Source organism: Calidris pugnax, unplaced genomic scaffold (genome assembly GCF_001431845.1).
Source record: "Calidris pugnax isolate Ruff unplaced genomic scaffold, ASM143184v1 scaffold103, whole genome shotgun sequence".
Taxonomy (NCBI): Eukaryota; Metazoa; Chordata; class Aves; order Charadriiformes; family Scolopacidae; genus Calidris; species Calidris pugnax.
The window spans coordinates 11,603,006-11,630,455 of NW_015090990.1; the positions used below are offsets into that span (position 1 = coordinate 11,603,006).

Consider the following 27,450-nt stretch of genomic DNA (forward strand, 5'->3'; position numbering starts at 1 on the left):
GGGAGGAGAAAGGGGGGGGGGGGGGGGGAAGAGAGAGAGAAGAAAACTGTAAACATAATCCAAACCACTGATATCAGGATAGTTTTCCAGTGGGTCTAATAAACTACCCTCAAGTCTCCTACTCCTGCTTTACTTCTGTTTCCTAGTGACAGGAGTATTGCTGTTCCTGCATGTTTCATAGCAAGCTTCTGAATTTCATCTGCACTTGAGGCAATATTTTTATGAAATTTCTTCTAAAAACACATGTTAAGAGATTTTATCGTTCTACCTCTAGTATTTAGATTCAAATGGGTTTACACCTCTTTAAACACAGATCTTCCTGGAAGTGGTAGCAATGCAGGTATTTTGGATCTTTCATAGATCATCATATTACATTACCTGACTTTACAAGCTTTAAAATTTTACAAGGTAACTTATAAGTCTCTGATGACTCCAATGCAATCCAGACAAGAGTAGCCTGGACATATGTAGATATTCTCGAGAAAAACACCAAATTTATGCAATATTTCAAGTTCAGCCTGCTGCATTGCTGAAGCTGGCCGCCAAATAATAATAGTCTATTGTCAAGAAAATTGTTCTACTGTGTTTCATGCCCTTCACTAATCTCACCCTGAGAAAGATAACTACTGGGCTATTTCCAGCTTATATTAAAAATCTTTAGTGTGTCAAAAAAATTGATTAGCATTAGTTCTATATTCTCACCCCCATCTCAGGTTTTATCATGAGTATGAATTAATAAAGTGCCTATTTCTGCTGTTATTACAGGTGCTATCACATGAATGTGTAATGGGAAAAGAAATCTATATTAGGCGAATTAAAATCTATGATAACTCATTCTCTTGACACAGACTCTAATAAAGGCTAAAGAATGGGAAAACTTCAAATTCTCCTAACACATCCAACTTAAAAGAGGAAAGTGCAGAAAACTTTATTCTTCTAAACATGGAACCATAACCTCCAGTCCTCCCTAGACCTTGTATACTAGACAAAGATATCAGCTTGAAGAGGCTCATCAATTCTCTCTAAAAGCAGTACTGTGAGAACAGTATAATAAACTAGGGAGCTTTAATTTAACTTTTTTTTTTTTTTTTAAGAAATAGTAATTTTAACTTGACCTTACAGCCAGCCAACTATGAAAACAAACAGCGCTAAAATTAACAGGCATAAAAGCAGCTCCAAACAACCCATCTTTTTCTACAGTATATAGAAAAGTCATTATCAGCAACACAAATACATGCTTATTGTTTGGTGAAAAACCCATCAAAAAGAGCATCCAATCAAAAGCCAGTGTTCTAGAGAACAATACACACTCCATGTTATTTTCTGAATACCAGGAATGGGAACTGCTGCTTTCTAATCCTTCTGTAAAACCCAGTTCTTTTTGTTCTGTTGAATCCCCATCATGATTGCCTCATAGTATGAGAATAAAAGCTCAAATCCCCCAAATGCTACCTGTTCTGCATTTAAATAGAAATCTAATTAAAATTTCTTTAAAACGATGCTTTGACTTTAAATGAGGTCATTTGCATGGAACAGATACTGTCACTCTGATGTAACTATTGATAGTGACTTTTTTATATCTCCATTATATCACAATAAGACAAGAATCAGATCAGGAAAAACAGCTGGCCTTGGGAATCTAATTCAAAGTACTGCAGTCGACTTTTATTCAAGAATATTTATCTTGACAGGGTAACTAAGAGCTGCTGCAGGTGTTTCTCTAGTCTTAAATGCAGCAGTCAGAATCCTTATTATTAGCAATTAAAAAAAGAACAGCGCTGACTCATGATAATTTTTAAACTACAGAGATTATATACAATTAATAAAATTTAATACCAACCTCATCAAAACAACAATAATAGGAAGTTAATGACCTGAGCTCATGAAAATTGTAAATGAAAATCCATCTTTCACTGCAATCTAACACAGTTCTTTCAACTCTTTCTTGATTTTCTCACTTGCTTGAGAACACCACATTTTAGGTATGGTCTTAAAACCTCCAATGGTTAATACAATACCAAAGGGAAGAAAGAAGTTACTTCATCTGAAAGGCCATTTTGCTCATCTTATCAGGCACCATCGTCTATTTTCCACTTGTTAGTTAACTTCAGACTCACAGGATTTTCACAATAAAAACCGATCAAGCACAAAGGCAAACCTACATTAATCATCAATAGTGCAGTCACATTTCTATTGTGTTATATAATGCCAGTAAAGTAGGTAGCCTCATGTGCTCTTTCATTCTCATCTTACTAATTATGCCACTAAATTTGTTTCTAAGCTTTTGCACAAGGAATGCTAATGAAAAATTTCTTTGATTGAAGCCATTTGCCGAGAGGTAAATGAGCACACATAACTATTATACGATACTCTTCAAATAGTCTATACATTCAATAAATGTATTTCATTTTTCCAATTCATTTCTAGTGCCAGCTGTTCCTCTTACAATTCATTACATTTCACAGACCACATAGAGGCAGGATAGGACGTTTACATTCCTTCAAAACAGACCTAGACATTGATTCTCAAAATCTGTTTTGAAAACACAGCCAGACTGCTTGCAAGAGAATTTTAAAAGGCTACCCCAATAAAAAGACAGTATAAAACAATATTTTTGTACAATGAAGACACAGTCAAGGATAATTTGACTAGCTTTTCAGACACAAAAGGGAAAATTAGCAATAAGTTACATGTAATACTGCTTTGTTCTCTGTCTAATTTCATCAAAATAATCAACATTTTCTAACTATACATGATAATGTAAAATGCTTAGAGCTCTGTCTCTCACAGGACACACAAAAATGCTTCCCTCTTTCCTGACAGCTCAGTGTACTCAAAGCGATAGCACTCATATCAAAACCCAAATTCAACACTAATATTATTTTGCGTTTAGAAAGAGAATATTCTAGAAGGAACATGAATCAGGAAATAAGAAGTGAATCAGGAAATACAGCTTTGAAAAAGCTGTAAAAATGGAAAATAAATAAGGTTTATGAATTTTTGTTCATATTTTCAATAGCTTAACTACTGATAAATGAAAGCATAGGAAGAGACCATGAATAGGAAAACAAAAATAATTAACAAAGATTTCATATGCCAAATGCGTCATTCTCCATTCTTGTCATTTATCACCCAAGGCTAGGAAATGGCTGTTACATCCTAAAGTCTGCTTTAAAACAGACCTAAAATTTAGGGCTTATGTCCTACAACAAATTATGCGCAATTGGCTTTTTGATTCTTTGATTTTTATTCACCTGCATGATCTTCAGTAGGAAGTGCAAGTTCATGTCAGAGTTCAAGTACTAAATGTCAATTCACTTTTATGTGGTGTTTAAATTTTCATCATTTGAATTGTTCTAAAATTTGGTGAGAACATTAGAAACCAGTGAGGATACTTACTTCTGTGGGAAGCTACCTACTCTCAACGTGCAAGGGATAAACCAAACCCACAGTTTTAGCAATTGATACCATGGGTGAGATCCCCATCCCCTCACTTTCCAGCCACTTCAAGAGGCTTGCAGAAAGCTGGAGTCCCTGTGAAAGCCCCAAATTTATTTCCAGCCTGCAAAATGTGGCTCTAGCAAAGAGGGAAACTATGGGGTTGTTTCTTGAATCAGTCATTTCCCATGTGAGGACAAACATAAGGCAGTGTGGAGTGTACAGACCACTCTGCCTCAGAGATAGTTATTACTGAAAAAGGCATTTGTCCTCTGTTTTTTTTTTTTCCTGCCTCTGCATTTTGTCCAAGGTCATTTCAGCAGATATTCCAGTCCAGGGCTGAGATAACCCAAAGGTAGCTTATCGCTTCCCAAACTACTTCTTTTTTTGCTATAAGTCCTGTGCTTCATCACAGATTCTTACCTCCAAAGTTTCTGAAGAATATGAAAGGTCATGGTTTTTTATTATTTTTAACTATTAAGTTAAAATTATTTCATGTTGTAACACACAGTTTACCCTTTTATTTATAGGTAGGCATTTTTAGCTGTAGTCTACAGGCTACAAAGTTGTTTTCAAACATGCTAAGATATTTGTATGTCTCTGCTGCTACAGAATTATCTCATTTCAACAACATTACCTTTAAATGTTACATTGCTAAGATTAGCTTTAGAGAAAAAAAAAGACACTTTCTACTGCAAGGATCATATCAAGACATGCACTATTCATAATATTTCTAAATCTTGGTAAATCTTATGCAGGGCTGCAAAAGTTTCACTGAAGTATGTGCATTTGAGCTTCACATTTCATTTCAGTGTAATCTTCAATAGGAAAACTACTGAATTTATGGATTTTAAAGTCCTCAAGCCAGTTTATGTAGCAATGAAAAAAAGAATAAAAAAAAAAAACCCCAAAACCCAAATATATCTTATAGACTGATCAAGCCTGAAAAGTCAAGTCATACTTGCTCCGTAGTCAAATATTTTGAACTGCTTAGAGCACAGGAAAGATCTGTCCATTGCACATATGGCATTTCTCTGTGTGCATTGGTCACTCTTACCCTGGCTGTACATAATCAGAGCTGAGAAAAGGAAAGAGGAAACAGGAGCCATACAGGAGAACCTGGGACAGAAGAAATGCATTTCTGAGCCAGCAACACCTGTGGCGGGTGCAAGAGCCTCCCCTCCAGTTATCTCACTACGACACTGGATCAAAGTGGTGAGTTAACAATATGTTGAATACCATTGCTCAAAATATTTACTGCTGATTGCCTTTAAGCATTTTTTTAAGACAATATAGATCACCAAGACCTCATCATATTGTATTAAATTGAAATTAACACCCACTTCACTGGGAAAGCTTACTCCCAAAGAATCATTTATAAAACAATGTACCAGGTGAAAATGCTGTGAGACATTGTATCACAAAAATTCATAAACTGTTTGAAACTCGTGGCACTGTGCAAGAATCATACTGTTATAGAAAAGTATATATTGCAACACCTGTATTTACTACAACAATAATAACAAGCTCTAATATTAAATTTACTGTAACTGCAGACATCTCTAGTTTAATCAAGCCTCTCCTGTTTTTTAATCTTGTCTCCCATCCTTACCCATTTGAGCATCCACAGTGCTGCCAGTTTACAACAGTATTGTTTCAGAGAAAGCAGTGCAGCAACGAGTAAGTCTACGCTATGGTATCCCTTTGGAGTGCAGCTGGTGAAGACACGCTTACAGTAAATTTTGAGTCACTCATCCAATGCAGTGCAGGCTCAGTTGCCTAGAACTCGGCGCTAGTGCAGTTGTTTTTATTGCTTTCACTGTATCTTCACTGAAAGCAGAAATGCTTGGCCCCCAAGTATCTAAACCATAAATCCTTTAGTGCAGTGCTGCTCAAAAAAGATCTGAGAACAATCCTATTGCAACTTACCACTTCTTGCCACAGGATTCTTGGAATTTAACTGAGCATTATAGGGCTTCAAGCACAAGAAATGCACCAGCTGAAAATGAACAAACCCTGTTCTTGATGGACACTGATTCCTAGAAAAATTTCTAAAGGTATGCAACTAAATTTTGGCAGACAATTTTAGTGGAGGCGGCAGGTTCATACTACTGCTGCTATACTGCTATGTCTAAGCTAGTTCATCTAAAGCTAAATTCATCTAAGCTAGTTCATCACAGGTGTCTATACAAGGTGTAAGCATAAGATAGACAGGCTGTCAGAACTCATAACATTCAAACCAGAAACAACATAGGTTTCTAATAACCCATTTACTACATTACCCATATACAGCAAAGTGTCCAGAAGTTTTTCCATTACCGTACACGATACGGTACCTGAAGGGGGCCTACAGGAGAGATGGGGAGGGCGTCTTTATCTGGGAGTGTAGCGATAGGATGAGGGGTAATGGTTTTAAATTGAAAGTGGGAAGGTTTCGGTTAGATAGTAGGAAGAAATTCTTTACTGTGAGGGTGGTGAGGCACTGGAACAGGTTGCCCAGAGAAGTTGTGGATGCCCCATTCCCCCTGAAGTGTTCAAGACCAGGCTGGATGGGGCGTTGAGCAACCTGCTCTAGTGTGAAGTGTCCCTGCCCATGGCTGGGGGGTGGAAACTCAATGATCTTTAAGGTCTCTTCCAACTCTAACCATTCTGTGATTCTGTGATAATACCGTTTTAACGTCTTCAGATACCTATCAATTGCTCCTTTACCTTGGTGTTTCTAGTTGAATAGTTTCATGGTGCCACCTTCATTCATTTATATACAGAAGTACTTGTCCAGTACCGATTCCAATTAGAGTTTTGGCATTGTCTTGAGCTTGAAAAAATGTTCATTCTTCACTTACATGCAAATATAACCTGCATATATACTAATATGCAAATATAAATAATATCTAAAGTTACTGGAGTAAAGAAGCATAATTATAGCATATACAGCTAGAATGATTAATATACTTATTTGACCCATTCCTGCTTTATTTAAGTGTAACTGGATTTCCTTATTTATGCTTTAGCTGTGTTTTGAATTTTAATTCCTAAACTTTAATTCCTACAATTCAATTTAGATAAGTAAAAACAACAAACAAAAAACCCAAACAAAATATAACAACAAAAAAACCCCAGACAAAATATAGTGCAGGAAATAGTTATACTGCAGCACTTAGCAATTCATGCTCATTCCACGGCTTATGAAATGTTTTTTAGGCAGTATATATTATTCATAGAAGAGAAAAAAATTGCTTTCTTGGCTCTGCGGCCAAGGAACTGCCTTGCTTTCACCTTTGTACACCACTTAAGAAATACTTAAAACCTGTCAAAGTAAGTAATGCTTTGAGGAAAAAATAAGTAAGCAAACAGTGCACATTTAAGGTATGTTTCTGTTATTCTTTAATTTCATGTAATAATTATAGATTTTGGTTTCCCCTTTACTGTATGAAAAACCTATCTTTCAGTAAAACTGCTAGTGTTCAATTCACTCACATTTTTATGTAGAGTTTAACTTAAACAGTTCTTTAAAAATATCTAGCAGTTTCTCCCAAACCAGTAAAGTTTCCATATATAATATAAAAGGTGTACAGTGGAAAGCATTTTACCCTTTTTCCTGGCCAAAACACATTGATCATTTCTGCTTTTCTTGAGATGGATCTGACTTTCAATAGCTTCAAAAAAAGTACAAAGTACTGAATGAACAGGCAGAATAATCACCACCACCTTGCTCTGGCAACTCAGAAACAGCGCTAAGACAACAATGTCAGACCCATTTGGGTAGCTCGTGCAAGGCTGCCCCTGGGCATTTCTTTTAGACATAAACTACTTGTAGCAAGCTCTGCACAAATAATTTTTTCTAACAGGTGCTTAGAAGCATTAATTAGGAGAATGGTCAGTCAATCTTAAAGTAAGCAACCATTGCAGGGTGCTGTATCTTCAAGTACTTTCAATTCAACATTGTTTATGCTAGCTAATTGAATTATGAATAAAAATTACATTTTCTTTTTTTTTGAACTTGCCATCATAATTATTGCAACCATTCACAGAAATCTGTGATTTGGAATTTGGTTATAAGTTAGCTGAAAATCACTCTGCATATAGCATGCATATATATATATGTATAAAGTTAGGAATGCAAATATAGCCCACAACAGAATTATGATTAACATATCATAGAACTGAAACAAAGAATATTAGATTCAGTCCTGAGTAATGTGCTCTATGCAATCCTGCTTTAGCAGGGGAGTTGGACTAGATGATCTCTAGAGGTCCCTTCCAACTCTGACAATTCCCTGAATCCAAGATGAAAATACATAAACTAAAAATAGGTCAAATTCAGCACTTTCACTCTTACACTGCTTCCACAGCCATGGTTGTTAAAAGCTGTTATACAGTAAAGAAGTAAACTTAAGGCTGGAACAGAAATACTTGCTATTAACTTTAACTTCATGATCTTATATTTGGATTGTTGAACTTCAGAATATTTCTGTTATTATACTACTGAAGTTCACCTGCTTCCTCCCGATCCTCTTCCTTTCATGATCATGTTCATTTCAGGTTCACCAACTCATGATGAGATTCATGACCAGATTGTTTCCAATGAGCAACATTCTAATCAGAACTGAATATTTGATTGCTCTGGAATGAGAGATTTTTTGAAAACTCTCTGCCTTTCATTTCTTTTTCCACCTATTTCTGTCTGTCGTTATTTCCTGAAAAAGAGGTAGGGCTTGTAAAATTGTTTGAGCTGACTCGTGTGTGCATCTGACTGGATCACACATTTCCCATAATTACAGAATTATACCTAGTCTATCTCTAAGCCCTGATCCTATTCTGTGGTTTCTTTCCTTCTTCCTTCCCTATACTTATTATTATTATTATGGGCCAAATTTCACACTTTAGCTCATGTTTCACATAGTACAAAGGTCCAGCTTCAGATTCTTACAGTGAATATTGTAACTTGCAATTTTCAGAGGTATAAACTATCCTTGTCACTGAGATGCTGCTACAATTAATCATTGTTACTAGGTAGTGCTGCAATTATACAACACAAATAGTTATTAACTTGAAGCCTAGAATGTAGCCATAAAACTATTTTGAGGCAAATACTATTTCAGTAGGAATTTTGTACATGCAAATATTGAAACTGGCGAGTGAGCTAATCAAATATTGAAAAACGTATTTATTAAATCCCTCCTTTTTATTTTTTTTTTAAATCACTTGCAAAAATCATCTCTGCTTTACAATGAAAATGCAGCTGAACTTTGCTACTAATTGTACTGTTGGGAACCTTAATAATTAATTGTAAATCATTCAGAAGATATTAACAAAACATTTCTTCCATAACAAATTTACTGAAAAGAAAGCATTATGAAAATATTTTTACTTTAAATAACTGAAAGACTTAAAGATACCAAATGCAAAAAGTGAGCATATTATACTACCACTTTTTGAAGAATGTAATTTTCTAATTTGTTTTTCTTGAACACTAGCATATAAATTACTATTTTGCATTTTATGCTCCATGAATTGAAGTAAATAAAGTAATTAGGAGAAATCTTCAGGTTCATGAAACAAATTAATAACAGTGTTGGTTTTAAACTTAAGTTCATAGGCTACATTTAGTTCTGCTTTATAGCAGTTCTACCACAGTCTGTTTCATGATAAAAACCAGAACTTTGGCCACAAACCAAGAATGCTGCTGTTTGCCTTAGTGGGGATTTTAACATTGTCATAGCCAAAAGCAGAGCAACAGACACAGAATCTTTTTTTTTTTTTTTTTAATTATCCAGAAAGCATTAATATTAGGAGATTCAAACACTAAGAAAGCATGTTACCTCCGGATTGGGTTTCTGTTGGAAACAACTGGATTATGGAGAACTGAAGGAAGGCAGAGCAGCGTGTATGCACAATGCAATCAATACCATTTTACCTCCTGGAAACTTTGTCTCAAGCTTTTCTGGTTTTCGTTCTTCTGACATTTTTTTGAAATTGTAAAGAATGAGATATCAAAATATTCATATATTTACATTTCCAGAACATATAAACCTGCTGAAGGTCATCTAAACAAGGATGAGGCAAACATAGGGAAGGAAACCTGCATGAAATCACAGAAGTTGATGTTTTCAACAAAACTGTTACTGCTGATATGGTCTAATTTAGCAAAACAGAAACAGAATATATTAGTTTAGAATCAGAGCATATTAGTTGAGACTACTGAAGGGTGAAATCACTAAGAGAAAGGGCTATGATTCCAAACCTGAAAACAGTTATGTTTAATTCTTAACCATACTCAAAAGAAACATTTTATTTCAGTTCATGGAACCTGCAACGATGAATACGTTTAAGTGTACATTTAAGCAGCATCTAGACCTGTCAAATGAATTCATCAATTATAAAAGATTATGTAATTCTTTAACACTTACAAACACCAAATGTATATCTAAGGGAAAACAAATTTGTAAATTTGCCTGGAAAAAAATGACAAACAAACAATTTTTCCTGGTGAATTAGGCATTGTTGAACAAAATTAAGAAACTGAACTGTAGTTTATCTCAAATTATTGTTGCTAAACAAGTTCCATTAGTCTTCTGGGCTACTAGTAGTTAGTATGACAATTCAACAAAACCAAAGAAAATAATTTCTTTTATAAAGGACATCAATGTTATACATAGTTTCAAGAAGTTTCAAGAGCGCTGAAAAGAATTTTAACTAGTTTTTGTAAACATCATGGACATGTTCTTTGTTTAGTAAAGAAATGTTCTAAAAATTACTGCTTTTTCATTCAATAGGTCTGTTCCTATTGCCCTTTAAAGTACCATATGCATTACTGAGCGTCCAAGTGGTTGTTTAGATTTTTTAGTTCCTGTTAACATTGCTAAGTCAAAAACAATTCCCTGGAACGGTGAGCTGGATTATGTTCTTTTTCCTCTAGCACCAGAGGTACTATAAACTGATCATGGGTCACAGTGCCAAATTTTGTCTTTACTTACATCTGTGAGTCCTCAATGTATGAACTCAATGAAAGAATTTTGCCTGAATATTTTGAACTTACAATGGACTTTTTTGAACTTACATACACTGGAATGAGAATACTGAAGTTAAAAAGCAAAAAGGATGATCAAACCCAAGAATGAGTTTTCAAAATAGCATTGGATAATGCCAACATGGTCAATTATTCCATAAACTATCTTCTAAAAGTCCATAGTTTCTTTAGCAACAATACCAAAGATGCATTTAGTATTAATCATCTACTCCTTCCTCTTAAGCAGGACTGGTTTCACATTCAAACCATTGCTGGCTCAGGAACTTTTGCCTGTATTGCACAAAAACTCATCTTTGAATTGGATTGAATTAATCAGCTAAGTTACTGATACTGGATACATATATGCATATCTGTTAGGAAACATGATTTATTTGGTATTTTTTTAATACTACAATAAAGAAGAAAAACAATTCAAATCTTCCTCACTGTTGTACTTAAAATTCAGATGACTGAAAAAATTCCACAATATACAAAATCATATACATTTCCTGGAGATCCAAGTGGAGAAATTCTTAATTATACTGTTCTCTACTTGTAAACCATTTCTAGCTCTAAAATTAAAAACATAAGGATTTCATCCTCCCTTCTTTTAAATTTAACATGGTGCAAAAATACAAACTTTTTTCCTCTTGCTATAATGTAGCTTTCTAATCCTCTTTGAAAAGTTACAGACTGATAAACAAAGCTAATACAGCATTTAGCAACTTTTCAAATTCATACAAGTTTAATCATGGAGGCAATTCAAATCATGTGTAATGAATACACCATTTTGAAATAAACAATCTTTTTTGATGGATATTCATAATTTATTTTATGGAAGCCTTTGTTTTCATAAATGTGCTGTTCTACCAAGGTATTTATCATTTGCTATATGCCATATTGGCATTACTATGGTTGCATATAAGGGTTTTAAAAGTATATGTAATCCTAAAATAAAATATCACAATGTCACCATATAACTGGAACAAGTTTCCTTGAGCACAAGACTTTTGTGTCATCTTTACCTTTTTTTTAGATTATTCATAATGAACTCCAAATCCCAAGATCTAATTTAGAGTAAAAATAAATACATTATAAGCTACCATAGGCTATCATTGACAGAGCCAGTTGGAACAAGTCAGTCAATGAAAATAGTAACTCGCAGCTGGTATGGAAGAATTGAAAACTGCACTGGATAAGATCACAGGTGGGAGAACATTCAGGTATTTGTATAATTCATTATTGTTAAAATTACATATACTGAGCATCATCAAAACAAGGACCCTGTAACAACTGCAACTTTGTGTCATCTTTTCAACTCCTTCCTGCCCAGATTTCTAAATTTTTTTATCCCCAAGTAACTAAATCTTTATAATATTGAAGACTGAAACATTACTACCTCTTTATCCATCTTCATATAAATAATACATTATTCATTAACAAATGCTAAGTGAAAAAAAATTACTCTTATCAATACTTCAAAGACTCAGAATTGTCCTTATAAAAACTTTTGATGAGTCAATTTAGTAACTTAAGACTGAATAATTACTCACAAGTGTTAACAGCTTACTATAAGACAGAAGGGATCGTGTCTGAAAAATGTACAATCATTACAAAATTATAATGATATTGCAGTCCTATATTATTGCAGCTCTTAAATTACTGAGGAAAAAATAGTCATTTTTAACTTAATCCTTTTATATAGTGGTCATTAATCAATGCTGAATTTTGCAAGGACTGCAGGTATAAAACATGAAATAAGTATTTGTTCTTGATATATTTGGATGATAAGTATTCTTTAACAATTTATGCATAACAGGTTTTTTGATCTGATATAATCAGATATAATCAAGCAATCAGTCGTAAGATCTCACAAATAGGGGTGAAAAATTTTAGCATTTTTATCAATATGAACTAAACTATTTGTGATTATTTTATTATTTTGCTATTTATTGTGAGCAGAAAATTAGTTAAACACTACCAAATGAGAAAACAAACTTAGGATTCCATGCATTTAGACTAATAGGAATAGAAAGTCAAACACTTACACGAGCATCAGAGAGCATGAAATGCTTTTGGATTGTTTTATTTTTCACTAAGTATTTTTTTAATTAAAAAAAAAAAATCCAAAACTTTATTTAGGTTTAAAGCTTTTAAAGCAAAAATGGAATAGCAGCTTGAGGATGCACCTAAATATTTCCTCAGCTTTTTGGAGCTGATTTTTGTTTTTTAATTTTTCTTTCTGTTTTCTTTAATACAATGATTTCAAGCTGGAGTCTACAGAGAGGACATTGTTTTACTGTCCTTGTTCATGTCCTTACAAGTTTGCAGTAACACCTACAAGGTCTCTCTTAGATTAAAACTTATATTATTTTCTTCCCTTTAGCAAACAATATTTATTATAAATATATAACACTAAGGTTTGACTTGATGGTAAAATGTTACTTGAATCTTTGTTTTTCTTTTAAAGATTGGAATTACTATTTCTTTTCCCAATCTAATTTTATTTATTTATTTAGGAGACAAAACTCAGCTTTCCTTCTGTTGTCGGTGTGTAAGAACTCAGCTCATTCTGAACAGGATACAGAAGCTTGTTCCAAGAAGGCCTGAGTGTAGCACTGATGGCAATAAAGATGAGGCACTTGCATAAGTAAAGATAACAGAACCACACTCTCTGGGTTTTTGGTAGGGGTTTTTTTGTTTTGTAATGCTATTCTTCATAGTATTCAAAATATGCACACTATGCACCATTAGATTACATTCTCTATATTCTGTACTAAAATTACCTCATATATGTTTGAGATTTATAATGACTGGGGAAGCACATAGTCACTGGTATTAAATCAAATGCATTTAATCCTATCCTAGTATTAAATAAAGTGCACTTGATCCTATCCAGATCATGTTTGCTTTTTCAGATCTGAATTTTATGTAATCTCAAAAAAAAAAAAAAAAAAGGCGTGGAATCTATTAAGATAAATTGTTATGCACAACTCCAAGATTTTAGAGGAATTTGTCTACACATATAAAGTCAATCTGCCCTATAAAATAATGAAAAAAAAAATTTACTCGAGTGCCTTTAAGCTCTTTCCAGTGTCAAACATACGCATTTAATATAATTTAGCTTTTTCATGCAAGCATGTCACTCTGTGTCCAAGTGTCAGTGTTGTTATAATCTGCTCTCAAGTATGCTAAAATCTGATTTTTAGGTCTGTTACTTAGCTAAAATCTTCCTAGCTCAAGACAAGCAACATTTAATGTTACAATATCATTTTTACAGTAATTTACATCAGTTAATATTCAATAAAAATATGCCTGAAATATCTACTCCACACTTACAAAGAGCTTGCTCGTGTTTACAGCTGCTACAAACTAATCAAGCTTTTCATAACATTTGAGAATAAAAAATAATTGATATTCCATTATATTTAACAGTTACTGAGGGCCATAGGAATTTCTCGCTTGATTTGAAGTAATGTTTAAAGCATCTTTACTGCTGTTGTCAGAAAATAGTAATTCACACTTAGAATATTTTTCCAGTGCAGAGGCCTAACTTTGACCTGTTACACTGACGAAAGCTGAACATACTTTTTGTATATGGATCTTAACTGAAAACACATTGCAACAGGTAGTCCAGGCAGCTACGTCAACTGTTGTACCTGAACTGTAATGACTAGATGTATTTCTGTGTGTTCTTTTCACATCTTACCTTAAGTTTAGCTAGGAGGAATTCATGATCTTGCAGTAGTTTTTTGGTCTCATCTTGGTTGCTGCCAATTTCTAATAAATTTGGTGTTGATTCGGCCAGCTGAAGCTTCACCCATTTTCCACACTGTAATAAGTAAACAATTTCAGCCTTCAGAAACGCAAGCTTTCCTTCATTTTTCTTTTTTACTCACACAGCCTCTCAGGTCACACATACTTCCCATGGTCAAAGGAGCACAGGGACTCATAGACATTTATTCAACTCCAGAATGAAGACACTTGAGGATAGAATATAAGCTTAGTTTAATTTGAAATAGGTATCAAAATCCCAGACTCTAGTCTTACCTACAAAATGGCTACTGCCATTTTGGTTTTGCCTGTGAAGACAATAGCTACTGCCATTTTGGTTTTGCCTGTGAAGAGTAAGATTACCACAATGAGCCAAAAAACACTTCTCCAACTCATCTCCCCTTTCAGCTGAAGATTGCATAGATACTTAGAGAAACTTGGTGGGTGGAGGGTGGGCAGAAGTTACAAATATATTACAGCAGATGCAAAGACCATAACACCAAATCTTATTTCTACCACACAGATCCAACATACTTGTATACTGAATATATATCTAGAGAGAGATTGCACTACAAGCAGCAGGCCTTCAGAACAGGAACCCAACCAGCAATCTCTCATTGTTTCCTGGAGAATACACAAAGAACAGAAGCTCAATAGCAACCCAAAGTATAGCTAATTCTTTCCTCACTGTGTTGTGAAACTGCTACAGTCTGACAAGTACAACTCAGAGAGGATGGTGATAAGGAACAAAGCAGTCATATCACTGGAGGCTAGCATGGTTCCCACAGCACACAGGGGAAAAAATAAATGTCTTCACCCTAAGCTTAAGCCTCCTTGCAACAAAATTACTCCCTTGCAGAGGCAGCCAGAGTCTACCAGGAAGGGTGAGAACTTTCCTGCTTGCACAACCAACCTCATCCTGAATAACCACCCTAATTCAGTGACAGCCCAACTCATTATCACCTTATTCTGCATTACAGACAAACTCTAGTAGCTGAGGCCAGCATGTTTTCCAAGTTGCCTGGAGAATGAAGAATTAAATTGCCAATAAATTCCAGCTGGGATTCAGTACCTAGGCATCCAGCTTTACTCCACATGCCAAATCTTGTGCAAGCTGTAGGTGCGGGTTCCAGCTCACAGAACAGGCCTTTCAGTGCTTATAAGCACCTAAACATATACAAGCGCTTCTACTGAAACACTTGGGAATGTGAATTTACAGCTTACAAAAATAACCACTCATTATCAGGTTTAGGCTTTTTTTTGCCCCCAGCAAATACTTCAAAAAAAGACACACAATCCGGATTTGTGGAGTTGGTAGACTACTTATTGTGTAAAATTATTACCTAGTTTTAAAAATAATTCTTGAGGAGTCTCAACTATGATTAAAAGTAACATCATGCTTATCAACCCATTTTCATGGCACTCCGCATTTATCTCTCACTCTGTTTAAAAAGTAAGAGGAATTCCTTACATCTAAGAGCCTACATATTTTGGCCAAATTATTTATTCTATTAAAAAAAACAACCCACAACCACAACACAAAACCAAACCAAAACACAAACAGAACTTGAGAACAGAAACAAAGATTAACTTCCAAGGAAGCTCTTTTACATATTAACTTACTAAATGACCTTGCCTTATCTTATGCTAATTATTCATTTTCACGGAACATATAAAAGAAGTAGTTATCACTGAGTAGCAGAAAACCAAGAACAGACATGTTAGAAATTGCTGCCTTACCTTAAGCACAGCTATAACAATACTGGCATCCCCAGCCTGAACAGCAACTGAACTGACTGTTGTTGTAGAAAGCTTCTGCTCCGAACTGTCTTCATTGGACATGGTGTTTCAAAATGGGACTTCATATATTAAAGCAGACTTGAAACGCTCTTGTGAGGTCTGCTGTCCATTTCACAAAGCAGCAGAGTTGCTTGGATTCATTCAGCGAAACAGCTCAGCTAACACCGATTAGTCTGCCAAAAGGAAAGAACAGGAGGTTAAAAATAGACAACTCCATTGAGTTTATCATTCTTGAGAGAGATTTGACACACCCCTAGTTTGGTAGCATTAAACTGCCTGTTCTTTTTTGTCACCATCTCAAGTGTGAAGGGCTTCTTCCATGAACATCACCTGACACTGGCTAACCAAAGGAAGAAAGATTCTTAAATTAAAATGGCCAGAAAAAAATCTACTATTGAGTCTGTAAAAACAAACCCAGTGGTTTGAGGTTTCAAAACATGCAACCACAGTGTCTACATTTTCACATTCTATAAGTAAAATATTTTATCCTTTACTAGTTACTGAATATATTTGCTCAACAGAATTCTTCCACCGAGTCAAAGTATTTAAACAGGATGAACATGTGTATGTTAAGTCAGATGCTGAATCAAAACAGACAGGGGACTTTTAATCCAAAAATATTTTAAAGTATAGTGACCGTAACAACAAGAGTACTTGAAACCAAGTACTTTGTGTGAATTCTTAAGTAGTGTTTTATTCCTGCTTAAGATTAAAATAATTTATTTGCTTTTCAATTTAATCATCAGTTGTTTCTATAGTCTCCATTTTGTTCTAAACAAGCATAAGGAAGACCTCTCTGATAGTTGTTTAAACTCCACTTTTTTATTCAGTCCAGGGAAATGAATAGACACATTTAAATCACAGTATTGGTCAGGCATACTAATTCCATTGCCAGAAGCCCAGAGCATGCCACAGTAGCCTACAGTATGAGACAGCAGCTGCTAGGTATCCTTCCACAGAACAGCTGAGAAAGTGACACTGGTGTTTAGGTTTGCAGGTCACTCTGGAAACACAATTCCACCCGAGAAACTACATGCATAACTCTCCTCTAAGCATCTGCTTGCTTGATTTGTTTAAAAATATCTAACTTTTAGAGAGGTTTTTATATAAACTAGATTTTCTAATTGTAAACCAGAACAGACATACCTGCAACAAAAGCAAGATCTGGAAGAACATTCTAAAATATTTTGGAGTGCAAGAAAATTTGGGTAGCTACAGGGAATTTGAACAGATATGTCAAGGTCTGGGATTTTTTGTTTGTTCATTCATTCTTCCCCCTGTCCTCTCCCCTCCCCATCCCACAATTGTTGGCAGATTATAATCTTAATCTGATCACCATCTTCAAACCATAAACTTCAAACAGGGTATCCAGAAGCAAATTGTAGTGGATTATGCTGATCTAAATGGGCTTGGCAAATCAAACCAACAATTTTCCCATCCCTTGTGACAAAACAGTACCATAAACCCTTAGGCTGCTAAGAAGGGAACAAATATCACAGTTTTTCGAAACTCCTTGTAACATCTGAGAGAGGTCCATGGACCCCTGCCACTGGAACATTACCTAGATATTAATGAGACTCAAGTAGATACTCACGTAATAGGCATAGCAGAACAAAATGTTTGAAATTTATTGGCCAACAAAAACTGGAGGATAGAAGTCCTGAAGAAAACCTCAAAATTGAAACAGAAGAGCACACTCTATTTTGCTTTGGACAGAAGACAGATTCATTGTACAAAGCTTGCTAAATAATCAAGATTTCCAAAAAACTTTCTGAAGACAAGCAACTTTGGAATTTTCACCCCACAGGCAGGACTGAGAACAAACAGGACTTAACTGCTAGAAAAACTGATAGGAAAAAACCAGCCTGACCTCTTGTTAGTCTTATAAAAGGAGATTCAAACCAATTTTTGTAGTATGCCAAAGTATGCCCTTGAGTTTTTGTTCTCTCAGAAGCACATTTTAAGCGTATCGTCTCATGGCACAATTTGCGCCAATCCATCATCTCACTAGGGTAGCCAGACACGAGAGCTGTTTTTCACTCAGGTTAAATGAGGAATCATTTTTCATGGTGCTGACAGCTGGAAATCATGGAAAACCACCACACTCAAGAAATTGACCATAAGCAAGTTCAGCAGCAGCTGAGTCAAGTAATTCGACATGTCTGATAACAAACAGATGAGTATTGTATTTATTTGGTTTACGCTAAGCATACAAGATAGATACAGGAAAACATCAGAGTAGCAGACAGAGGAAAGGTAGCAAGGAATCAGAAGCTATCTTATAGCAAATCCTGGGAGAAAAAGTTGAGGATTTTGGCATTGCATGATGATCCATTTCAGCTGTGTCCAGGGAAAAAAATTTTAACAAGCATGCCTTTGTCTTGTTTACTTACCTATCTGTCATCTATTCCTCTGTCTGAAACAAACAAAAATCCTGCTAGAAGCAGAAACAGGCAGGCTGTGTCAGCAGAGACAAATATGTTCCCTTTACACTGCTGTGTGAAAGACGAGAGTAAGAAGGACAACAGGAAAGTAGCATTTGCCAGCTGTCTGCAAGAAACAACAAAACTGAACAAATGAACGAAGGAAACAATCTCAGGGAAACAGAAAAGAAGATCAAGTCTCTCTAGTGTAAATAGTGTCAGGTATTATCTGTAACAACTGTAGCTAAAAAGGATTTGAGAGGTAAATGTGATAAAACTCACTTCGTTTTCAACATGGAGTGTGTCTTATCAGCAGCTTTTTCTCATGTGTGGCAAGGGAAGTGCACTAATCACAGTTTTGAGTTATGCATAGGAAAAGGGCCTATCTTTCTTGGAGATGAATTGCTTTCTGTTCAGAGCTTTGGAGCTGCCAGTGCACTATGAAAATGCCTCTGGGGAAAGAGAAAATTCACTCCCTGCAGCCTCAAAGATGCAAGGTCCTTCACTTAAATCAGTTTGTAAATGTAACAGGTCTCCTTTTCTTTCCTTGTCTCATGCCTGGGAGAACAGGCGTACACAGCAAGGGAGGAAAGGAGAACAAAAGGAGGAAGCATCCCTCAAACTGATGGGTTTTGGGTGGCTTGGAATAAGGTGTATAAGCACTGCTCCCTCCAGCAGTCCCACCTGACTGAGGGACCAAAATGTCACACCTCTCCAAGCCTGTGGTTGCTGCTTTTTCGCTGGCTGCTACCATCTCACTTTTTGAATAGGCACCATTTTCAGTTATCATTAGGAATGATAGCACGAGGGCTTGAAAGCAAGCAGTCTAGAAGTCTCCCCAGGTTCACAAAGAAGCTGCAGCCATGAACAGCACATACAAGGGTGAGGGTTGAGCAGAGGGTTGGTATTTCCCTGGAAGAGGCTCCTCTCTACCCTGCACTGGTTAAGTTTCTAGAATGACAAACTGGTTGAAACTCTAACCAACTTTTGTCATTCCTGAGAAGTAAACATGAGTAGGATAAAAACCATCCCAGGAGCAGCCAGGGGAGGAAGGCGGGAAATAGAGACACCTCATCCCAGAGGTCAAAAAGCACAGGTGGGGAACAGTACCTTGTAATATCACCTCTTTCTTAACACTAAATTACAAAGAAGTGTTTCTTGCAGAGAACTGCACTATGGATGCTGCCAGAAAACAGAAGGTAACAGAGGCACTTGCAGACATTACCTTTTTGCTCAGGGCCAGAGAGGCAAGACAAGCAGGGGCCAGGCACCACAAGCAGGGCCCAGGCACAAACTAATTTCCCAGCACCCAGAGACAGAGCAAGGAATAGCGTGAGCTGCTCCACCACCCCCAGCAGAGCTGTGAGATTAGGACACAGGCTGCAGCTGAGGGAAGCTTGTCCTCCCACCACCCCCTGACCACGCAGGGGTGAAGGGTGGCCCAACCCGGCCTCGCTCCCCTCACACCAGCGAGGGGTTTCTTTTCCCAAAGTCACTGAGGTAACACTGAGGTGCACCAAGAGGGGAGGTCTATCGTTACCTGCAAAAGAGAAGGAAAGGGCCAGCTGAGGTAAATGAGATTAACTTCAGGTAGGTAAAATCTGAAGCACAGGCAGAAGCCATTTCCCTGTCATCTTAGGGTCCATGAGCTTAAGAAAAGGCAGCCCTAAAACAGCCAGTGACCCTGGTGGCCCAAAAAGGGGGTTGTGCTGTCTGTTGCCACCATGAAAAGAGAAGGCAGAGAAGTCCCAGTAAAGGGCTAGGAAACAGCTGTGCAAGCATGCCTGAGGGATAAGAGACACCCAGCTCCCTCTCAGCAAAAAGCAGTAAAAATGAACCATGGTCCATGCTACCTGGATTATTATTTGATAGTTCCCTGGCTCATTTTAAAGAAAAACCACACAAATATAATGAAAGCATTACAGCTTGTATCTTCCCATTCTTCCTCTGCATTACCCCAACAATAACCCTTCTACTCTTGCTCCTTCATCACCAGTCCTGAAGACACTTCATACCACCCTAGGAAAACAGCATGAAGAGAAAAAGCTATCCAAAAAGCATTGCCACAGAAAGCAGAGAAAAGACCAAAAAGCAAAGGTATTCCAGCTCAACCCTGTTACACTGAACATGTCTCTGTGAAAGTAAAAACACACTGCTAATTGTAAAACCAACACTGTGTCTGAGATCAAGAAATCGGCAAACAATTTAACATTGCTAATTCAGTGCAATGGTAAGAACAAAATCACTATTTGTTTGCTTCCAAGGACAACAACATTGAAAAAAACCCCATACAGTAAACAGACCTGGGAAGCAACGACAGCTGATTCATTTCAGTCTACTGGTCATTAATTTTTCACGTCCCACTCTTTCATCCCAAAGCATTCTCTTCCTTATATCCCTCTTCATGGATCCTAGAAGATTTCCACAATGTATACATGCTATTTGTACCTAGCACTTGTCAAAATAGTGCCTAAATCCCTACTATATATTAAATAATAGAGATCCACCAAATTCAACTAGGGCTTGCAATCACGTTTTATCACTTTGACCCCCACTCTTACTTTAAGAAAGCTCATACAGCCTTTAAATTTAGAACTCCAATTTCTAAATGTTATATAAACAAAGACCATTCTTTCTAGCATCTTTTTTTAAAAAAAGAAATCTTCCTAATCTTTACCTGGCTTATACACAAGGTAAAGAGAAATGCTGACACAAAGGGACTGCTTACACTTTTATTTACTAGGCATCATGCCACTTGAATTCCTGAAGAGTATACAATCTCCCTGATTGTTTTCAAATATACAGAAATAATAAACCAAGCTTGGTGATAACCTGCTCATCTGATCCGCCTTCTTCTTATCTTGTTATCTTAGCACAGGACTCAAGATGGGCGCATAGAAAACAGCAGTGTTAGGATCTCCACTCAAGAACCCCTGCAGCAAGACAAATTTCTTGTTCTGAGAACACATAAAAACATTAGTGCTATCAGAAAGAACCTCCTTTCCTTTTTAAACACAACACTGTGCAAAAAGTTTATTTCTTTAGATTCCTTACTCGCAGATAAGATTGAAGAGATTTCATATAACAATAAACCGGAGGAAGATGACAAAAAGCACCTCAGTGAAAGGAAGGCAAAGCGAGGGAGAGAGGAGCACAAGTCCCTGTGAGAGTTCTGAAATCATTGGCAGCTCTGACTGATTAACAGATGGACCTCTAAGCCAATTCATCTGAACAGATGTCTCCAAATCCAAACACATTAATTACTTGGTATCCCTTTTCTTTGCAACTTTAATTTTATTTTGCTGTCACAGCCAATAAAAAACACAAGTTGGATTTACACCTTCCCTTAAAGCGACAGCAACAGGAAAGACTGAAAGGAAAAAAGTGACTTGATAACTATTCAAATATAAATAGAATGGCAAAATAAAAACAATGAAAATTTTAACTGTTGAATGGGGCAAAAAGATTAAACAATACAGAAAACAATACACAAGTGTGAAGCACAAAGTGATCCTATCTCATTCTCTCTCACATCCTGTGAAAGAGATCAGGACGTCCTCTTAAGTTTGCTGAAGAAATGACAGGGAGGTTTTCTCCACTTCGGTTTCCTCAGAATCAGCTGGAAGGTAGACTTACCCCATCAGCACCCCTGGGGAAGCTCAGCATTTCTCTCATTGGGTGTTGTCCAAAACAAAGGCTGCACAGCCTATGGAGCTGTGCTCTGATGAATACACAAGTGAAGCAGCTTTCACACCTCCCAGGTGGCACATAGGCTCAGCCCAGTTGCAAGCTTGTCAATAGAGAAAACAGTGTCCCAACGTATCCAACTCTGTCAGGAGGATGAAAAGACATTAGATAGTCCATCAGTCTGTTTTTCAGGCTCCATCAGCAGCAGCAGAAAGAGAGCAGTTTATTACACAAGATTACTATGCTCCCTTGCCCATGCATGTAAGGAAAGCCAGCAGGACTTTTGTTACTAAATTCCTTGGGAGCATTTGAAATTCCTTCCTGATGTGGTGTGTTAGCACAGTGGAGTATGTGCTCTGCACCAAATATAGATGTGAGACAGGCTACACTTTCTCCCTGTAAAGAAGGAAGATTAAGATGCAGATTATAGCCTACATCTAAGTCTCAAGGCAGCTGAAAACTGTCCCACTAATAAGATAACTACAATGACAGTTTTGCCCCATGTCACTAATTTCTGTGTTTAACTTACAATTTAGCTGTATTGACGAACTGTTTTCCTTTAATTATTTTTCAGTGTTTATAGACGAATATAGATGTCTGTATTAAACTGTGAAATAAAAACATCAGTTAAAAATCACACAGACTGTTCAAAGAGACAGTTACATCAGCGTAGCTGGGTTCTTAGGACCACCTTTTTAGAGTGAAACTCTCTGTTCAATCTTAGCAAAAGTAATCAGCCAGCAACGATGCAAAAAGATTAGTATGAGTCATTCATTTAACAGCAGACTAGTTAAATAGATATAATCATACTTACCATATCAAAACATTAAAGCCATATTGTTGCTATTCTTTAGAAGGGTTGATTTAAATGGTTGTAAATTTCAGAAAGCTAAATTTAGAACAATTACAGAAGTATGTTACATAGCCACACTTCTAAGAGCACATTTAGACAGAGTGCGATTTAAAGTTCTCATTTTTATCAAAAAGTTCCATTTTTATCACACAGGCTTCAGCTTTTGTTTGAAACACTATTCAAGGAGTGATATTGCTCTTCCAACCTCATGATGGGCCATCAGTCCACTTTCCCTGTGCTTTCTGCTCCAGAGTGTCCTCACAACTGGTCCTCTAGAGAATTGACCCCTTCTCCACACAAAAATATGCCAAAACCCAAGGTGTTCTCATGCCTTTTCCCATGAGAGGATCAAATAGTCCATGGGTCAGGACCACAAGTGATAGACATCTGTGTTATCTTGGCGTTCTGTACATTTGGCTCACCTGGGCACCACACAGCACAGTGCTGTGCAACCGGGAGCTGCTATAGGAAGATTTCTGCCACAGCTCAAATTCCTGAAGGAATAGAAGCCCATGCTGTCAATCCAGGGATAGATGTCACTTTTCCACACCACTACACCCAGTGCTGTGATATCACCAGAAGCCTCTCTTCCTGCAGAGATATGTATAGAACATCAGTATCTTTACCTGGCTGTAGTGGGGAAAAACAGAGTGGTCTGTCAGCATGTCGATGGGTTCAACTGCAGATTCCAGGGACAAGGACCTTGGATCAGCTCTGGAGGGTGCATGCTCCTTTGGAGTCTCCCTCATTGTCATCCCAGAATCTGAAAGCCCACTGTGGCAGCACATTCCCACCTGACAATCTCTTCAGGCTCTTTATACAGCGTATGTGGCTGCAATGCTGTGCACAAGACGCAATCATTGTTTCAAGTCTTCAAGGACACTGCTTTCACTCCCTTGACTTTGACACAGCATTCCTTCTCTCTTATGCCCAGCAGCAATCATTAAAGTGGCAAACTCTCAGGAGCCACTGAATTGTTCTGCTGTCTATTCCAAGCAGCTTCTGGTTCTTCCACCACACGGATTAATGATCAGCCATCTCAGGAACTCAGGTTTCTCCGCTTGAAGTTCAGCAGGGGGCAGAAGATGTACCTCTCACCATGGTAAAATAGTGCGAAATGGGAGAGAGGATAATTTTTTAAAGGTTGATAAGAAAAAGGAGGAATTCAAACAGGGAGATGGAAGACAAAAGACTGGACAAGATTTTGAACGCGGAGAAGTCTTGTTGAATGACAAAGGAGAAGCTGAGAGTTGCAAGAACAAATTAGGGACTGACAATCAACAGTAAGTGCAAAGGCACACTTGGCCCTTTGTAGCAAGAGAACTGTGTTAGGATATTGAAAGAGCTCTGCATTGTTCAAGATCTTACTATTGATATGTCTGTGTAAAGTATAAGCTGAAAGAATTTAGGGGAAGATGGCACACACATTGGTTGAGAACCTAATGTCACATTGTGTTGGATCAATTTAAATCACATTTGGATCTAGGCTTCCAGATTAGTTTTATTCTAAAGACTAAATTACACATAATAAAACAGGGTTCTGAGAGTCTAATGAATATGCAGTGAATTAACACAGTCAGAAGCTCACTTTAAAACCGCAGCGTTGCTGCAAAACAAATCACTAAATTGACCATCATTGACCCTGCTATCAGTGTTAGACCTGCAAGGTATAGGTTCTACCTATGACCCTTTTACAGATACACATTTACCATAGGCCATCAGCATCATTGCTAATCATGCAAATAAAACAGTTGCTCAAATGTATGTTTTCCAAGAGCCTTATCCATCACAGGGCATCCAGTACCACGTCCTTTTGCCAGGACAAAAGTCCTTTCATGTGAATCATGGAATAATTTCTTTTTGGCCACTTTTTCCAATTTCTCAAACTAGTTTTCTTCTGAAGTTATCAGTCCTCTAGTGAACTCTGCAGTCAGCTGCTTTGATTAAGGATCCCCATTGCTTAATTACCTTAAATTTCACACTTGAGAATAGATTTGCCCAGAACAATAATCACCATCTTTGTTTGGAAAAGGATACAAATTGAAGTTTAATGATATGGTGGATACAAGATTTTCTGGTATGATATCCAGTGATCTTCCTCACCATGTGGAAACAAGATGCAGGCAAGCATATAGTTGAAATTTGCAGTTAGACACAAGGCTGCACTGGGGACCCTCTATATGTAAATGGGATTGGGGGAGGGGGAAGAAAGGAAATATCAAATCCAGTACAACTGTAAACTTCCTGCATTTTTAAAATTGAACCGAGGTTCTCGTTTTGTTTTTAACCTTAACACAGTTTCAATATTAGAATATTTGAGGCAGAGTCCTGCACGATACATTTTCAGACATCACATAAATTTGCCTGAGAACAGTATGGTGTCCTCACTGGCAACAATAACATTGCTATAGTCCTGAGGTAAAATTCACATAATGCAATATAACTTTCAAATTAAAGTTTTGACTGGTCACACCAAGAATCTGCAAATGACCATAAATCTGGGTGTCGTTCCTGAGGAACCTTGTTAGGCCTTGAGGTGAAAGGGATGTATATCAAGTAAATTTAAAATAATAATAACGCTAACATTTTCAAATCCTTAGTGTCTCTTGTCTATTTTCACACTGGTTATTTAAAATCATGCAATATATTTTACAGTACTCTTCAGATTTTTAAAAAAATCTTTAATCATCCTCGTAAGTTGCAAAATGGAATATTAGATTTAGATTTTTTCTATTTAGACAATTACTGTGGGCTTTCTATTTCTTTTGCTACATCAAGAGAAAGTTTAAAAAAATAACAATTTCTCTGCCTCCATTTTTTAACTCACAAAGCTTGAATCCAACATAAGCAGTTCAAGGAGAGAGTTGAAAGATTAAAAGCCATATTTCAATGAGGAATACCAGAACTTGGCCTAAATTAATAGAAACTTTTGAGGGATCCTCTGTCATCCTTTCATTACACAGAATTCTTGTCAGAAGGCAGAGACAGATGATGTACCTTAAGTCATCCCTTGTTGATGCAGCAGGATCTGTAGTAACTATGTTTGAGAACCTTGCTTTCAGTGTTCCAGGCATAAAAATAGCATATGAGAGTACTTCACGGGCTGCGTAGCTTCCTCCCTGCCCCATCTTGGTCTGATATTTAGTAAGTATTCTGTAATTATCCCCCTTTCTCTGAGTTACTCTCTCACCTTGTTAACATTTCTTCTGTTTGCAGGGCATTTCATTAACTGCCTTCAAAGGATGAGCTTGGTCTTCTCAAACTTCTTTACAGCCCACCTATAGACACTATATGATTTTTATGAATGTTTTCACTGTAAGTTAAACTCTTACAATTCACGAAATGATTTCATTACACTTCCTCTTTTTTCCCCTCCTTTCTTTTTGCTGACTATTGCTCTTCAGGTCTCACTACCATATATAGGAAAAAGCCCCATCACCTCAGTGTTCTAAGATGAAAATTATTTGAGCTGTGCTTTTTATATCCTCTGGGTGTGTGTGTGATTTCCATGGCTATAACATCACACCCACTCCCAAATGTTAATAAGGTTTCCTTCCTAGCAAGCCTGTGAAGCAGGGAATGCAGCTGTCATCCCCTCCCAACACACACACATTGGCAGCAGCAACCATTTCATCCTGAAAGTAAATTCTTCTGTGGAAACAATGAAGGAACTCTTTAAAAAAGTCTGTTGGATCACTTGTTAGCAGAGAAGACAGATAAGTCATAGACAAGTGGACACATCTCTGATAAGGTCCAGAAGACAAAGTAATAGCTAGAGAAGAGTTAACAGCTAACAGTGAATAGCAAAAACTCCCAATACTTCATTTTTCTGTCACCTGCAGGAGCAGATGCCCTGGTTTCTTCATAAATGACTGGTTCTGCAGAGGTAATGCACCATGAAATGATGCCTGCAAATGGCAGCTACCTAACGAATTGGCCATATACGATGGGTGGAAATAAAAACCTTACAAGGCTCATCGAGCATGTGGCTCGCTGCAGCCTTTTGAAGCTGTTTCAAGCAAAGCATTAATAAAACCCCTGGCTACAGCTGACCACATCACTGCGTTTCTTTGGATACATTTGTCTTGGAGAGGAGGAAGGCCACGCTCTGAGAGGCAGTGAGTGACATAAAGCAGACAGTGGGGCATCACATTCACATCATCACCACAGATATGTAGAGTAGCAGTCAAATGTGTTGAATACATTGTACAATCTTCACCCTGCTGAGACTAGCTTGCAGTTATCTATCATCCAATAGAGGCATGCAGAGCTGCATACAAAGGCTCAGAAAGAGAACAGTCTGCACTTAGTACCAGTTTAGAATATGGCTTGCTCCCAAGTCTCTAAAAGTCACACTCGCACCACACAATCATAATAAATATCGAGTGACCACGCTGTATACTTTGCCTGTGGAAATAGTTAAGACACCATGAAAGCTACTCTCTTTCCTAGCAATCTAAAAACCT

General features: G+C 36.9%; 1 protein-coding gene across 3 annotated transcripts in view; it reads right to left on the minus strand.

Moving 5' to 3' along the window:
* The window catches only part of CCDC141 (coiled-coil domain containing 141), a 91,835-nt gene extending 69,442 nt beyond the window's left edge, over nt 1-22,393 (minus strand). The window contains exons 1-3 of one of the 3 annotated variants that reach the window (XM_014954481.1): nt 22,081-22,393; nt 15,962-16,194; nt 14,157-14,279 (exon numbers count right to left, since the gene is read on the minus strand). In XM_014954481.1, coding sequence (XP_014809967.1) covers nt 14,157-14,279; nt 15,962-16,063 — 225 coding nt within the window. In that variant the 5' untranslated portion in view covers nt 16,064-16,194; nt 22,081-22,393. Of the gene's footprint in view, nt 1-14,156; nt 14,280-15,961; nt 16,195-18,414; nt 18,430-22,080 lie in introns of those variants that run through there. The other 2 variants (XM_014954483.1, XM_014954482.1) reach the window with 2 other exon arrangements.
* Between the last annotated feature and the right edge of the window lie 5,057 nt (nt 22,394-27,450).